The 16,905-nt window shown below is 37.2% G+C and overlaps 3 protein-coding genes and 1 non-coding gene across 4 annotated transcripts; all 4 read right to left on the bottom strand.

Annotated features, from left to right (window-relative positions):
- Positions 1–257: 257 nt before the first annotated feature.
- LOC141586465 (pentatricopeptide repeat-containing protein At2g01390-like) lies at positions 258–6,439 on the bottom strand. Its single transcript, XM_074407681.1, has 5 exons — positions 6,368–6,439; positions 4,708–5,555; positions 2,622–3,876; positions 2,159–2,298; positions 258–768 (listed from the first exon to the last, which is right to left on the bottom strand). The coding sequence occupies exons 2-3, from the start codon at positions 5,468–5,470 to the stop codon at positions 2,876–2,878; spliced, it is 1,764 nt and encodes a 587-aa protein (XP_074263782.1). The 5' UTR covers positions 5,471–5,555; positions 6,368–6,439; the 3' UTR covers positions 258–768; positions 2,159–2,298; positions 2,622–2,875.
- A 46-nt stretch (positions 6,440–6,485) lies between these two features.
- On the bottom strand, positions 6,486–6,557 carry TRNAD-GUC (transfer RNA aspartic acid (anticodon GUC)). The gene has a single exon. It is a non-coding gene; the product is annotated as a tRNA-Asp (tRNA).
- A 3,352-nt stretch (positions 6,558–9,909) lies between these two features.
- LOC141587675 (F-box/kelch-repeat protein At3g23880-like) lies at positions 9,910–11,160 on the bottom strand. The gene has a single exon (XM_074409149.1). It carries the CDS (start codon positions 11,158–11,160, stop codon positions 9,910–9,912), a length of 1,251 nt encoding a protein of 416 aa, XP_074265250.1.
- A 3,623-nt stretch (positions 11,161–14,783) lies between these two features.
- On the bottom strand, positions 14,784–15,758 carry LOC141587674 (uncharacterized). The gene has a single exon (XM_074409148.1). The coding sequence runs from the start codon at positions 15,756–15,758 to the stop codon at positions 14,784–14,786; it is 975 nt and encodes a 324-aa protein (XP_074265249.1).
- Positions 15,759–16,905: the final 1,147 nt, after the last annotated feature.

Raw genomic sequence — 16,905 nt, 5'->3', positions numbered from 1 at the left:
TTTTATGCGTTGCCTTGATCCTTGCATTCTTTTGTTCTTAAGGTGTCAAGTCATGCAAGTACGGAAAATACAGAAGGTGAGCTGACACTTGTCGACTTTCCACAGTTTGAAAAGTGAAAATTGTACATTCTTCTTACTCGGAAATCTGGGTGTAAATTTTCACATTTCACAACTTAACAACGCTGTTGCAGCTTGTCAGTAGAAACCGCTCAAAGGATGATAATATAATCTGCAACATTTCAAACAATTTGTGCGAGTTTCTCAAAATTCTCTTCATTTTCAACGTTAATTGTAGGATTAACATATATAAAAGCCAACCACCAAACACTGATACACACCATCTCTAAGCTCCGTAATCCCATAACAATTAGTGATTGGAGACTCGGAAAAACTGTCAAATTATTCATCGTGGGTCCATCAATAATACATCTCATATCATTGCAGTAAAAAAAAAGGCCAGGAGAACAGAGGTTCCTTAGATGTTCTAAGGAAGAATGTATAACCGAGCATGAAGTAGGCGGAAATCACGTAGAAACAAATGGGCTCCATCACATCCCATGAAAGTTCCCAGAATGTTAACCTCATAAAGCCTGCAGTTTGGACCACCATGTAGCCCAACCCAGCCCATAGTTCCCGACGAACTAATGCATCTGCCTTTTGGTTAATTTCGGCTTTCTGCTCCTCCATTAGCGCCAGCTCTTTCCTGCGAGGGTCGTTGGGGTCTGCAGACAAGGGAGGCGTGACTAGGCTATGAATGGCTTTAGCTACCTGTAATCAAAAGATACGGCACAAAAAATATTTGGGTGAAACCTGTCTAAACCTACATTAGCAATATGTTGTTAAAGCCTAATTGCCTTTGCGGCTATGGACTCCGTATGATTTAATGTTATCGGCTGACCAAAAGACACGCAACAAATAACAAACGCCAATAATGAATGTGAATGTTTTACATGCCTCCATGGACGTCACCTAACTACCGAGAAAATCCTTGACTATTGATACCTGTACGGCTGTACCTAAGTAGAAACCTGTCGACATTAGACTACTCTTGTAAGTTGTAATCCTCTCTAAGAAGACACGCATACACGATGAATTTATCCCGTACCTCTACCTGTCTGCCTTCACTCGTCCAAGACGGGTAGAAGAGTCAAATGAATGGATGAAATAATTAAATATGGAATGCATGAACGAGGACGAAATAATGGGGTAGATTACAACATATCAATTGTCGCCATACTGCAACAGGACCAAGTTCATTTTCAATGAAAAAGGTCTAGTAAATTTGGCAAAATCATGGAGAAGATGATGACATATTATTATGTTTACTCCCAAAACTGGTAATTTTTTAGTCTCCTTTTCCTCCAAATCTCGAAAATTCATCTCATTCGATTTTTTTCACTCTCATAAGGTTAAAAGAATCAATCATTTTCCACCAAATAATAGAAGATTCAATATTTTCTTTCCCTCATATTTTTTTACCTCCCTCCCTCTTTCTTTCTTCAATTCATTTTCTTTTCTCTCTCTGTTTTTTTTTTCTTTCACCATCCAATCCAAAAACTAAACTTTGTCGAACAAAGGAATGAATGTGAGATCTCAAATCCGAAATCGGAATAGCCTTTATGAACATTAGCGACCAACAAAGGAATGAATGTGACTAATTTTACGCTTACGAGAATGTCCAACAAAGCCAGTTACGCAAGTTTCTGGGCACATAAATCGTATGGACTATTTCCATATATTGGGAGAAAAAAAAATGTGTAAAATATGTGTGGTTTACAAGACCTATTTGTCCCACCCAAAACACAGAATTGCAAATTGCTAATGTAGTAAAATGTTTGCAAAACAAACTTTCTAAAACCCAGGTCCGGCGGAGTTGTACGATATTACCCTGAACTCGACTCAATCCGTCACTTGACTTATTGGCGAATCGCATTGCTAGGCAACAAGCATGGGAAAAGGCAAGTGCCAAATGCTTACATCAGTGACTGGAGTCCATCCATCAACTTGTAACGCAAGCCAACGATTCAACTAATAATGCATGTTAATCAACACCATCCCCCTGACAATGCATGCTTACAGAGTTGCAGTTGATAAAATTATCGGTACAAACCGAAACCTTAAGCTATCTAAACTGAACATAGTTTGGTGGAATCAATACCGTATAGGCGTATACCCTTGCGTTTCAATCATGCAATCATCTGCAATTTCTTATCCTCGTCCATTCATCACTTCACTGGCTTCTTTAGAAGCAACCTGGACCGCCCAGTTTTGCAGGCCCGTTTTACCTCGTACCTAGCACTGGCACAAATAAATAGGGTTAGCCGGTATTACTTCCACCTCGTGTATATTATACTCCGTTTGTCTCAATCATTTGTATATCTTTGATCAAAATAGCTCTCGAATAATATAAAAGGTAAGCAAAAAAAGTTATCATTTGACTTTGATGGTTAACTTCATAATTATTTCAAAAATAAACGTAAATGTATAGAGACAAATTTGGACGTTTAATTTACAAAAAAACAGTTTTTATATTATAAAGTTGCACATGCTGTATACTAGAACTGATTTATCCATGAAGCAAATGACATTAACAATGTTAATCAATTGATTAAATTCCTTACCAAGAGTTAGTGGTCTCCGGTCAGCAATCAAGAAAATAATCACCGGGTCCGGGTGTATGACAGATCCACTTGGCGCTTTTCATGTGGCTAAGAATGCGTGTTGCTATTTTGATATCAGAGAAGGATTTCACCCATCATGTCTTTCAAGAGTTTACTCCGACTCTTTATATTATGGGCATCTGACACTTAAGAAATGCATCCGACATACTCTGTGAAGTTATAACCGAGTCTGAGTAACATAGCCAATCAGTGTTTTATGACACCATGTAACCTGCAAATAAGGTATCACATAGTTTTTCCTCTATAGAAACAGCATTCGGAACATGATGTTTTGTCTCCATACTTCTCTTTTCCCTTCTGTAGAATTGTGCTTCATCAGCTCGGCCACACATTTCAAGACCCCTTATGAGAACAGTGTACGTTGCTGACGCTGCCTGAATATCTTTCCTTGTCATGGCTTTAAATGTTTCAATAGCTTTATTCCGCTCTCCAGCTGAGAAGTAGACGTCAATTAATGCAGTATATACAGAAGTGGTCTTGATCTCCTCCGCCAATAAACTGAATATTTTTACAGCAATATCAAGCTCTTTGGCTTGACCAAGCCTATAAATCAGAGAAGCAGAAAATGCTGGTTCTAAAAACGATTTGAGAGAAACCATTTGCTCTACCAGCTGCAATATCTTTGAAAACTCACTGGTTCGCATCAGAACCCCGATTATTGAAAGAGAGGCTATCTGCTCAATGACAATTCCCATTATTTTACTGTATTCAAAGGCCAATAAAGCAGCATCTATCCTGCCATGATCACAATTTACCTCTATAATTTCTGAAACCAGCTTGGAGTCCAACAATTTACCATGAGATATCATCCCGGTAAAAATGCAGTCAATGGCACCAAAATTCTTCTTTCTCAAAAAAGCAATTAGGAGTCCCTTATCTATGACAGAGTTGACATCAGACTCCATCTCCTCTGGTTCTAAAGTTACACTCTCATCATAAATAGTGATATGGGGATTAACTTGTCGAAGAAGCATATCATCCTCACCGGCCATTTTCAGAGTTTCTTGAGCTTGAAGATATATAGGATATCGTAGAACAACAGAATTTTCCTTCATATAATGAAGGATTTGGATAATGGCCCACGCCTCTCCAGCTTTGCTAAATTGCTCTACCAAAATATTGCACATGGCTTTGTCAGGTTGCACTCCAGTTTCTTGCAATTTTACAAAGACCTCTAGAGCTGATTTGCATTTGCCTGAAACAAATTGATTATTAGCTTTGTACGATAATGCCAGAAATGCATCACATTTGTGATCTTTAGTTAAAAATGTTATTAGAAGTGTAAAAAATATCCTAACAACTAAGCACCTAATAATATGTAAGATGTCACTGAACAACATGAAACCCATCCTATCCTACCTGGTGACTCGAAAATAGCCGTTATTGCAGTTTGTCGCTGGACTTCAAAAACTACCGTCAAACTAGGGGTCCACACTGGTAAGAAATTTTTAACGATAACTAATACCGCCATTATGCCATCAAATTAAGCTTCAATCTACCAATAGAGAAAATTGTACTTACATATGAACACATCTGAGTAAATCCTCTATGCCAAAAGGATACTATAAGATCTCTATGTATGAGCTACCTGAACATCACTAAATAAGTGCATTTTGCTTTTGATTTTCCACACATATCCTAATAATAAAGAACTCTTGAGTTGGGCGATCAGTATTGGGTGCTTTGACCGCTTTCTAAAAAGCTAGGCAAATCATCAAATTCAATAATCCATACAATGAATTATCAAATGATTCAATAAAAATTATCATTTTTAACCAGTAAATATATCTTCCATCACAAGTGCGTTGAGCAGGAGGGCCTCAGAGAAACCTCTGTACTGTAAAATGTACTCCGTAAATGCCATTTGACAATCAAGAGATGCTTAAATAAATTAAGGTGATAATACATATACAGTTCGCCAACAAGTAAGCTTATGCCTAAAAGACGGTAGCATGCAACTCGGCAGAAAAACTCAATAATGTACACCAGAAAGAAAAGGTAAAACCAATTCTTTACACCAGCTTACCAGAAGAGATGAGATGCACCATTAAGATTGTATAAGTGTGACAAGTAGGAGTAAGTCCAGACTGAAGCATCTCCTTGTACACCTCAGTGGCCTCTTCAGCTCTGTTATTATCAAACAGAACCTTCATGAAGGCGGTATAAGAAACAGCAGTAGGATGACATCGCTTAGCTTTCATCTCCTCCCATATCTTCACAGCCCCATCAAAGTCTCCGCTTTTTGAAAGCCAATGGAGAACTGACGTGTAGGTAACGACAGTAATCTTTATTCCTTTCTCCTGCATCATCTGAAGGACATACTTCATCGAACTTATCCTATTTGCCTCTCCAAAAATATCAAGCATGGTCGTGTAAGTAAACTGATCATGCTTAAAACCCTTCTTAGAAACCCAATTAAAGAATAACCAAGCCCTTTCCATCGGTGGGTGCGTTTTTAAAACTTGATTTACAGTAAAAGAATCCCATTTGACACGGAACTCTTGAAGCCGTTCTTGCGCAGATTCCCAAGAGGAATCCCTGAGTATATTTGAAATTTTCCTAACGACATCTCTCATGTATACTTTCGGATATAAACTAAGGTCTTCTTTAACTTTAACCTTTTTATTTATACCTCTCCAAACTGATTTAGAGGGCTTTCTAGATCTTAATGCAGGACAGATATACTTTCTAGACGAACTTTTACATCCTTGAAAGTTTAAACTCCCACACCCAGGCACCAACGATGCATATTTTCGGAAAAGTCCTCTACTAGCAAACTGTCGCAACATGAATAACAAACAGCCTTGACAGAGAAACAGTTCATACGTATAGCTTATACATAGCGCTAAACATCAGTAATATTTGAAACTCAACCTGCACAAACATACATTTCATAAGATCAAATGACATAAAGCAAAATAAGAGGCAACTGGTTTCACGACAGAGAGTCTCTGAACATCACAGGAAAACTACGCCAGTTCAACAAAAACCAGCATTACCCCAGTACCTCAAGAGATCCCACTGATTACTAGGTAAAGGGGTAGGAAAAACGCAGCCTTAATTGTATTAGGAACACATATAGGCTGTTTCCAAATGACCATTGATGAAAATTGCGCAGAAAATTGCATCAGATGACGACTACTTCACAATAAAAAGAAGTGCAACCAATTTAGATAACTACTCCCTCCGTCCCGGTTATTTGTTGTCCTTTGGTTTTGGCACAAAGACCAAGGAAAGGGGGAGGGGGCCAATTACTAAATGACAAATGGAATAAATTGAGTGTAAATGATCAAATTACTCATCAAATTCATTCTTAAAATAGAAAGGACAACAAATGACCGAGACAAATGACCGGTACAGAGGGAGTATTTTACTTTAATTTCCCACCAACAACAAGATTACCCCCAAAGCCTTGTGAGTTCCCGCCTAAGACGGGGTAAAGGGTCGGATGTACGCAACCTTAGCGTTTTGTTACGAAACACAGAGAATGAAACTAGAAATAACTCAAACAAGCCGTGCCAATTAGCTATTAGTATGCTGGTGTTTTACAATGTTGTGGTGGTTTATCAGCAAATCCAAATTAATTTAAATAACATAAAACTATTAAATAAAAATGAACTTGAGAAATAATAAATTAGGGTTTAAATAATTTGGATATGGATTGAAACAACAAGTAGAGAACTTACCCAGATTTTTGGGGATAACACGAGAGAAGGAGAGAAGGAGAGTTCCTGTTAAACTGCTAAAAAAATTAACACAAAATGCTATTTTCAAAGTAAAGAAAAGCAAAATTAAAAATTAAAACGCCGTTGCCGGGGATCGAACCCGGGTCACCCGCGTGACAGGCGGGAATACTTACCACTATACTACAACGACTTTGTTAATTACTATGATAAAGCTCGATTTTAAACTAACGGTCCGTTTTTCTTAAGACCATTGCTTTTGGTCTGAAATAAGACGGGTAACATGTCATCATTTTACAATAAAATGTTGTTATTTTTTTATAACATGTTACCATAATTGTTCACATCATTTTCAGGGTAAAAAATGACACCTCTAGTCATAACATTTTGTGAATTAATTGGTTACATTTTCTTAAAAAATGGCAACATTTTATCCGTCTGACAAATAAGACCAAAAGTGTCCGTCTGAAACAAGAATTTGTGTTAAACTAATTACCTGTAACCTATTAAAGCAGAAAACTAACCCAAATCTACTCTTTTATGAGAAGTATTTTGACAATATGCATATTTGAATTTAAAGGAGAACGAATAAATTAAATTAAGAGCAAATCTTTATTTGTGACAATACAATTTACAGTGAAAATGGTACTAAAAGTAATTAAATATACATGTAATTTAAAATGGTGTACTGTTAAAAGTATTATAGAAACATAATAAGGGTACCAAAATTTGTAATATGCAAGCTCTTAATAATAAGCTAGATAATGTCACTCACAAGTCCTTAATTAAATACACGAACAAAAGGTGTAAAATAAAAATCTAAACCACATATTAATTTAAATGCCTCGCTATTATGTGTTGATAACTTGAGCTGTTGAGCATGATTCATAATATGAGTGATAAATAATTAAATATCTTTTTTTTCATATTGGCAGTCGCGTAAAGGCAGAGTTTGGTTGTCATGAGCTTATTGATTGAGGATTTGGGGTCTTGTTATTATGGGCCAGAAAGAGTGGAACGGGAAAATATGAGGTTGTTTCTGTTTATTATATTGTATAGTTTATGGGTTAGGTAATTGTTAGGGTGTAAACCCTTGTCCCATGATACATGCAATTTATATAGACTTTTTAGCCTCTTATTGCACGCATATCTATGCCTTTTTGTATCGCTTTATATTGCAAAATGCCCCGAATTGGCTACGTTTGTTATGTCTTAATTGCATATATGGACCCAAAAGTAGTGAAACCGCGCCTTATTCATCCCATTTAGCATACGTAAAAATAAAGAAAGTGACAATTAGACCTAGGCCTCGTTTGGTTTCCCGTTGGAATACAACTCCACCGGAATATCGAATTCATGAGAATTAATCTCCCACATGAAATTCATGTAAATTAGCTATATCCGTTTGGTTGTCGACGTAGGAGTTCAATTACACAGGAGTTTGCAATTACCTAGGGGGCCTAGGTAATTCAACTTCTCCATTGTGGAGGAGTTGGAAACTCTTTGGAAAATTGAATTTCTACATTATGGCATAAAGTAGGCAACCAAACAAGTCCTAGTTTTGTAATTCATGGGATTTTGCAACTCCCATGATTTACAAAGGGCAACCAAACGAGACCCTAGTAAACAGGTTAATCCAGGCCGGTTCGGGAGGGTCAATTTCAGGTTCTCGACAGTTTGAATCGAGTCGGGTTATTTATGAAAAAAAAAATTCCCAACAATAAATATTTGGGTCGAGTTATAGTGAGTCGGATTAATTCGGATTCGAGTACGGGTGTTGGGTCCGGTTATTCGTGTCGGGGTCATTCGAGCAGATCAGTTTTGCTGGGTCTAGACGGGTAAAAATGGTAATGGAGTATAGAATAGATTTCATTATTAAATTATTTAATTGCAAAATAAAATATAAATATATGTTAAATTTGGGCCATTCTTAATTTGGATTAGTCATATGTCAAAGGACGGTTTTATAAGAGAGAGGTATAAATATATTCGAACCATGAATAGATGAGAATTTGTGTGCTTGGATATACTCAATATGTGAGTGGTTTGAATTACAGTTTTACACCAAGAAGTTAGTGCACAATATTTGAGTATTAGCTTTGTGTTGCGATTTGCGAACACTTCATCCATAATGAATGAAGCCAAGCAGTAATAACTTAGTCCCACAACAAATATAGTTCTCGTCAATCCTCTTATAGGTGGAGTCAGAATCTTTTACATGTGAGGTCTATTTTAATGTAATTGTTAATCATTTTTTATTACGGGGTTTTAAAGACATAAAATTTTCAAAACGGACAAATTTTAATGGTAAAAAACGTCAATTGTCGGAAAATTGTGGGATCTCAAGACCCCACAACCATATATGTGGTTACGCCACTGCAGTTATAAGTCGATATAGAATTAACTTTAAATACCAAACATCATTTACTTGGACGTCTTGGAAACCTAAATTGAAAAAGACGCAAAAAATATCGTCAACCTAAAAAAGCGGTGTTGAAATTCGAGGGGGTTGGTTTATAACCAACAACAATAAAACGAAAAACATTAAAGCCAAACAACAAGACGGCCGTAACAATTGCTTTCACCTTTGGGCTGCAAACACATACTGACATACATAAAGATTATTGTCGGAAAAACCAACAATGAATAAAGCGTAGCAGTAACAAAATAACAACATTATGATAGAAATAACAGTAATTCAAGCTAATGACTGCCATATCCATTGTTTCCGAACAGAGGGTCTTCTTAAAGCCAAGCAATGAATCAAGCAAGCAGTAACAAACTAACAATAGTCGATTACTGAGTTTCTAAATAAACAACCTTATCCACTGACGTGCTACATTGCTACCTAATATAACGATATTGTCAATGAGGTGACCACGGAATACTAAAGATGGCAATATCGCAGACTTGCCCGTTTACATTGCTTAATAGACGTTGTGTACTCCCACTCTCGTAATTCTCGCTTCATATTGTGAAACTTCAAACAGTCATTTGCAACTTAGATATGCAGGGAACAATCATAACATTAGGAAACTTCAGACCGTCAAAATGAGTACACAAAACATCCTAAGTAACCAATTCAGATCATTTGTGCCAATATTTATACTCCTAATACTCAGCATGTATACACATTCATTCCACATAAGAAAGTTTCGCAGATGTACAACAATTTATCGGACTTCATGTTAACTCTCAATAATGACAGCTAGTTTCATATATATCACAGAGCTAGAGCATATGCAGCAAATATTCAGTAATGGTTTTAACATAGGCAGCTGTTTAATTGTGAAAATGGGTGAAGAATTCTATTAGAAATCAACAATCACGAAGGAAAAAGAAGCTAAGGCAAAAGTACCTATGCATACCATAATGTAAATATGTATCTGAAATATTCAAGACATACACAGACAAGGAATGCCAAGTAAAAAGAAGCTAAGGCAAGATGCTAGAAATAACACGAATTCTAGCTTCTCAAAGAGCAAGAGGCATCATCACAATTGATACGTTCAAGGTTGGTTAACTAACAGCCAGAAATCTCTTATTCATGAGAAGGACCTCAAATCACGGGCTCCGTATGCATTGGACAACACCAAGCTCTCCGAATACGTTTCCAGTTTTAAATGAGAGCTCATATATCTTTTGAACGGTTGTACTTTGCCACTAGCTATATTATAAGCCTTGTTCCCGCAAACTAAATAGCCACCATCACTCTCACAATAGAACACCTTGATCATTCGCTCTTTTGCTTCTTTTTCCGGGGAAAGGCTAACGAGCCTGGCCTTTTCAAGATTAGCAGAGCACAACTCGAATGCTTTATAACCATCCAGAGTTGATTTCCCTGAAAACCATAGAGTCCACGGCCTCTTTTGGTTGTCGAGGTCTAGCATCCATATGCTGGAAGTTACTTCAGAAATACTGAAAACGGCTAGCGACCCCCGAAGAAAAAACAGAAACCTCAAGGTGCCTTTTTCTTCGCAAGTAAATGGCAGTTCCAAAAAGGTTATTTTTTCGTGATCAAAGTCAAAGGAAGCAAGATGAGTAAATGCATGCGTTAGGTTATCAATTATTCCAAGCCAGTGTACTGCACCTCGAAAGAAAACAGCTGTTGATACAGAGTCAAATAGCCTACACCTATAATAATTATCGAGAATAGGGACAGTGAGGGGATCATTTCTGATGGTCCATTGTTGATTACTGAGTGTATAAACTGCAATATACACATTTCCAGAATCTTGATACTTGTCAAATGCGAACTTAACAACTTTATAATCCTGAGTATGAGGGGCGAACCCTAACACATACCAAGTAGTGTCATCGTTCAAATAGGAGCGAAGTGGGCAAGTAGGAAGTATCAACAATTTGCGAATACAAGGGTTCCACAATCTCAATTCGTGGTGACAAGTACTCCTATAATTAGATCGTTCAACTAAAAGCAAACCACTACAGCTACCTAAGATACGGTACCTGTCCGAATGAATTCTAGCAATTCGATCAATTTTAGCAAGAGTTTGAGCATCACAAACTGTCAACACACACCCTTCATTTCCATAGTGTCCCATACCCTCAAGGGTTAACAATAATTTATTACTCATATTATTTTCAGAATTGATTTGGGAATGTTGAAAATGCATGTGAACGAAATCAGGGTTATCGATAATAGAACGCCAAGATTTACATACGCACCTGAATCGTAAAAGGGTTTTCGCCGGTAATGTTGGGAAAATCTGAATCCAAATTTCGGATGGGATATACGGCAATTTTGATGATGATGTTGGATTCTTGCTGCTGCTCATTGTTGTTTTTACAGCACTAATGTTGTTATTACTCAGTAAACGTCAAAAAAATTGAGGATGGTGGTAAACTCTCAGATCTAGAGATTTGAGGAATAGCGTGAGGTGCCGGTGGTAAATGGTAACTGTATGGTTTAAAAATAAAGAGGTCGGTGGTTGGTGACTTGGTGTTGGTGGTAATTGTGTGGTGTAATTAAAGGGGTGGTTGGTGGTATTTGTTTTTTTTTTTTTTTGACAATGATGGTGGTATTTGTTACGCCACCTTCATTTGACTTCTCAGTTCTCACCTCTTCGGCTCTTCAACACTTATCCTATTCACTTTGGGTTAAATGGGTCGAGTTTATCTTAATATGGGTCGTTTTTGGGTTAATGATTAAGAGAAAAACAAATATTTTTTGAATTTGTGATTTATAATTTACTATTAAGTGTGATTTTTTCCTCAAAAAAAATAAAATATTAAGTGTGATTTTAAAATGGATTACTTACTCCGTACGGTTATTTGTTGTCATTTTTTATTTTATGGTGTCTCAATCAATTGTTGTCATTTCTATTTTAGGTTTACATTTGATGAGCAATTTGATGTTTCAAACTCAATTTAGTCCACTTGTCATCTTACAATTGGCCTTCTCCCCTTTCCTGGGTCTTTGTGCCAAAACCAAAGGACAACCATTGACCAGGACGGGGGAGTATTTCATAGAAATAATTCATACTCCTTCAAATAGTCCGAATTACATATTAACTTAAAATAATCCCAACTTTATATACCATTCTTAAAATAGACTCGACTAATTTTTAGTTGTTATATCAGATGACCCGATACTGACGTAGCAGTAATAAATAATTATAATAACAAACAAAAATAAAAGTAAAATAAAAAATCTTCCCACCACTTTAGCATACAAAACGTTCAAAAAACTAATATTCGGCTCAATATACTCCCTCCTATTCGGGGTTTTCTTTATAATTCGGAGAGTACTTTTTTTATTAATAATTCGGTTAATGACATGATTAAACAGAGACAGTTGTTTCATACCCGACTCAATATAGTACCTTTTTGATAGCTTTATGCCTGCTGAAAAAAAAACTTGTGTAAAAAATGTTCTGCCTTATCTGACATTATTCGTTACCTCAAGCCATAATGAGAATTCTAATAGAAACAAATGTCAAACCAGAATCAAATGTATCAGTATTACTCCCTGTGAGTCTCTGACCTTACTAGTCCCTGCTACCTGATACGGAGCATTGGACGGTGACGTGACTTACAAGCGACAGAATCACCTGTTATCTACTAGTCTTGTGCAGTTACCGCCTTATCGGGGAGAACGTAATAGTCCGGACAGCATATCCACTACTTAACATCAAGCTTTCCATAACTAGACTACTCTGAAAACCAGAGTCTCCTTAATCACTATTGGCCACCCTTTTCTATCATCCACATACGCCAACTGACTGACGAAATACTAGATCGCTAGTGACTCCCCAAGAAGAAAATGACATCGAGCCGTTTCCATGCATAAAACTGTTGACACCAACTAGGCAAATCAAGTATAGCTCAGCTCCTCGGTATCAAAGTCAAAGAAAGCAAGATCATGATCACACCAATATTCACCACCTACAGATTTTGGTCCTCCACAAATAACAGAGGAGTTCCGAAATTTCAACTAGTGACCAAATCCCGGCAAAACCAACGCATTTCTACTCCTGAGAACCTGCATAATTCTGGTTTTGAAGAGATGAATACCTTTCCTGAATGTGATAGTTCTACGAATTGTAAACCTAATTCCTCTGAAACCATCATACTCCAAGCATCCCATGGCGAGATTTTATTTCTTCTCGCAATTGTCGTATAGTTTTAGAAGAATGTAATAAAAAAGTGTCATCAACTATAGAGCATCAGTATTTACAGACACACCTGAATCTCAGCAGAGTTTATTTGACGGATGGCCAGCCTTGGGAGAATTTCCTGAGCCCACAGCTTCTCATCACCATACAATACTTAACTACTCGGCAAAACATAATAAAATACTCGTACAACGGTATACAAAGTACTAAAGAATAGACTACACATTTGAATTCTGTTACTCTTGCTTTTAACTAAACTATGCCCTTTCTGAAAAATGAAAAAGACGCAATAAATATCGTCAACATAAAACCTAAGTAATGGAGGTTCATCTAGGCTAACCAGACATCACAAAGTGAAGAAACGATGTTAAAATTCAAGGGGGTGGTTTAGGACCAATAGCAATATAAAGAACAACATTAAAGCCAAACAACAAGGCCGTAACCCAGGATATGCAAAATCTATCATATCAGCACAATTAAACAACGATGTGGACTAACATTGATTAATATAGGACCCAGAGCTGTCATACTGAGAAACCAAAACATGATTGCCTAGAAAGGACAAAATGAGTGATCTTCTAAACTGCAGTACTGCACTACCCGAGTGTCAGCTCATGACTATGGTGGAGTACGATACGATATGTACAGCCTTTACCTTTGTGCTGCGGAGTGTGAACACATAAAGACTATTCTCGGAAAAAAAAGCATAATGTATAAAGCCAAGAAGTAACAAACTAACCAGTATGACAGAACTAACAGCAAATTCAAGCTAGCGGAACAGCAAGAAGAGTGTAGTAGCGACTGCTAATATCCATTGTTTCCCAACCGTGGGTCTTCTCAAAGCCAAGCAATGAACCAAGTAAGCAGTAAAAAGCTAACAATAGTCGATCACTGAGTGTCTAAACTGCCACACTCACCTTTTGTAGCCTCTAGATCCTCACTTCCTACAGTCGTGATCGCAACGACTTATCCTTTCTTTGAAAAGCAAATCAAAATGCACATCTAAATAGACAACTCCAAAGAGATAGGAAATGGGCAAGGGGAAAATAGCAAGGATTTTCTCATTTCTCTTAAAAAAACGCACATTTCAACATGGCATCATCGATCATGAAGCAAGTAGTTCACACTTGACTTCACATAAAGTGATGAATTAGGACAGCAGAGCAGGTTTTGAATTGAACCACAAGCTACAAACAAACCTGAAGAAAATGTTTTGTATAACTGGTAATTTGCACTTAGAGAGGCAGAGAACAATCGTAATTTTAGGAAGCTTCAGACCGTCAAAATGAGTACCAAAAACATCTTAAGTAACAAATTCAGATCATTTGTACCAATATTTATACTCTTGCTACTCAGCATGTATGGGTCATTCATTCATATAAGAAAGTTTCGCAGATGTACATCAATTTATCTGACTTCATGTTAACTCTAAAGAATGACGGCGAATTTCATATATATCAGCTTATGCAGCAAATACTCAGCGGTGCTTTTAACATAGGCAGCTGTATAATCGTAAAAATGGGTGAAGAATTCTATTAGAAATCAACAATCACGAAGAATCTCTAAATAAATGGGAGAAAGGAAGATAAAAATACCTATGCATACCATAATGTAAACACGTATCTGAAATATTCAAAGACATACACAGCCAAGGAATGCCTAAGGAAAGAGCAGATAAGGCAAGATGCTAGAAATAACACGAATTCTAGCTTCTCAACAAGCAATAGGTATGATCGCAATTGATATATTCAAGATAGGTTGACTAACAGCCAGAAGTCTCTAATTCATGGGAAGGACCTTAAATCACGGGATCCGTATCCTGTGGACAATGCCAAGCTCTCCGAATACGTTTCCAAGTAAAAATTAGAACTCATTGATATTTTCAGCGGCTCCACTTTGCAACTAGCTATATTATAAGCCTGGTCCCCGCAAACAAAATAGCCACCATCAGTCTCACAATAGAGCACCTTTCGACATTTTACATAGCACAAATTGAATACTTTAAAACCATCCCAACTTGATTTTCCTGAAAACCGTAGAGTCCATGGCCTATGTTTATTGTCCTGATCAAGCACCCATATGCTGGAAGTTATCGGAGAAATACGGAATATAGCTAGTGATTCCCAAAGAAGAAACAGAAACAGAATGGGACATTTTTCATCCAGACTAAAAGGTAGTTTCAAACAGGTGATATTTTCCGTATCAAAGTCAAAGGAACAAAGATGAGTTAATAATCTCCTTTGTTTATCATTATTTCCAAGCCAGTATGTTGCCCCTCGAAAGAAAACAGCAGTTGATAAATTACAAAACAGCCCATCCATACTAATAATGTTGAGATTAGTGAAATTGACGGGATCATTCCTGACAGTCCATTGTCGATTACTGAGAGTATAAACTGCGAATAACATTTTTTTACCCTCTTCACCCAAAGTATCATCAATCTTAAACTTAAATGCAACCACATTATAATCCTTACTACGAGGCGCAAACCCAAACAAATAGCAACTAAGGCCGTCAAGTAAATAGGGGCGAAATGGGCAAGTGGGAAGTAACAACGATTTGCGAATACAAGGGTTCCACAATCTCAATTCTTCCTCCTGGTTACAATTATATCTAAATTGTGCTACTAAAAGCAACCCATTACAGCTAGTTATAATACGGTACTTGTACGAATGTGTTCTAAAAATGCGATCGAATATACCAAGAGTTTGAGCATCGCGAACTGTCAATAAATACCCTTGATCCCCAGAGCATCCCATACCCTCGAGGGCTACCAATAATCTATTATTTTCAGAATTGAATTGGGAATGTTGGAAATGAATTTGAACGAAATTAGGGTTATCAATAATCGAACGCCAGTATTTACATACGCACCTTAATTTTAATAGGGTTTTCGCCGGAAATTTTGACAAGATCTGATTCCAACTTCAGGTGGTAAAAATTTGGATGACGTAGTGGTATTTTTACTTCTCTTCATTGTTTTTACAGCAATTAGTTTCGCAGTAAACGGCGAGAAGCTGGGGATGGGTATTGAGTTTAATGCCAATAAAGAAAGTAGAAGACTGCATTCATTGTTGGAAGAGTTTTGGTTGAGTTTTCTGATGATGAATTCAATAATTTTAAAAGTGTGTTTGTACAATCCTAAAGACTTGAGTATATACTCCTAAAGTAGGGTAATAACCATTGAACAACTAAGTTAATTAACTAGTCTAATCGAGTTGATAAAGTTGATGGAGGACAGACTAAGTACAACTAAGAATCATCTATTAACCACCGTCCTTCTTTCTTCTTCTCAGATAAATGCCATGGACTGATGGTCCATGATACTTGCTTGTTACTTACCAGGACCACTTAAGGTATGGAAGTGCTACCATCTCGGTTACCCGAGGCAATGATAATCATAAGACAATAAAGAAATGTACTTTAAAAGTAAATATAGTTTAAATGATTACATGATCAAAACCAAAACTGATAAACTGAAATGCAACATCCTCAGACGGTCTACTACAGAAACTAACAAAGCTTTAAAACATCGTCTCACACAAATGCGGAAGACTTCTAATCGCCACATGATGACTCATCCAGCTATCCCATGCGCGTCATACAATACCGCTCAATAACTCGCTCACCACCCCGAATGGATCACCACGCTTTTAAAACATTTAAACGGGGTCAAGATTAATCACACAATTTATATAAATCAACAACACAGTAAACAAGCAGCTCACACGGTCACACACACAATCACACCCACTCCAATCAATCTCCGTCACCGACTGTTCACTGGACCAGCCTGCCAGTGGGGGACCGCAGCCGTACCCACCAAATCCCCGCTCATCCTACCGAGCGATAACCCTGTCCCATTAATGTGCACATCGAACTAGAGCGTGAAGTCACTCCCGCTGA

Source organism: Silene latifolia, chromosome 6 (genome assembly GCF_048544455.1).
Source record: "Silene latifolia isolate original U9 population chromosome 6, ASM4854445v1, whole genome shotgun sequence".
Taxonomy (NCBI): domain Eukaryota; kingdom Viridiplantae; phylum Streptophyta; class Magnoliopsida; order Caryophyllales; family Caryophyllaceae; genus Silene; species Silene latifolia.
This window is presented reverse-complemented; position numbering and strand designations above follow the sequence as displayed.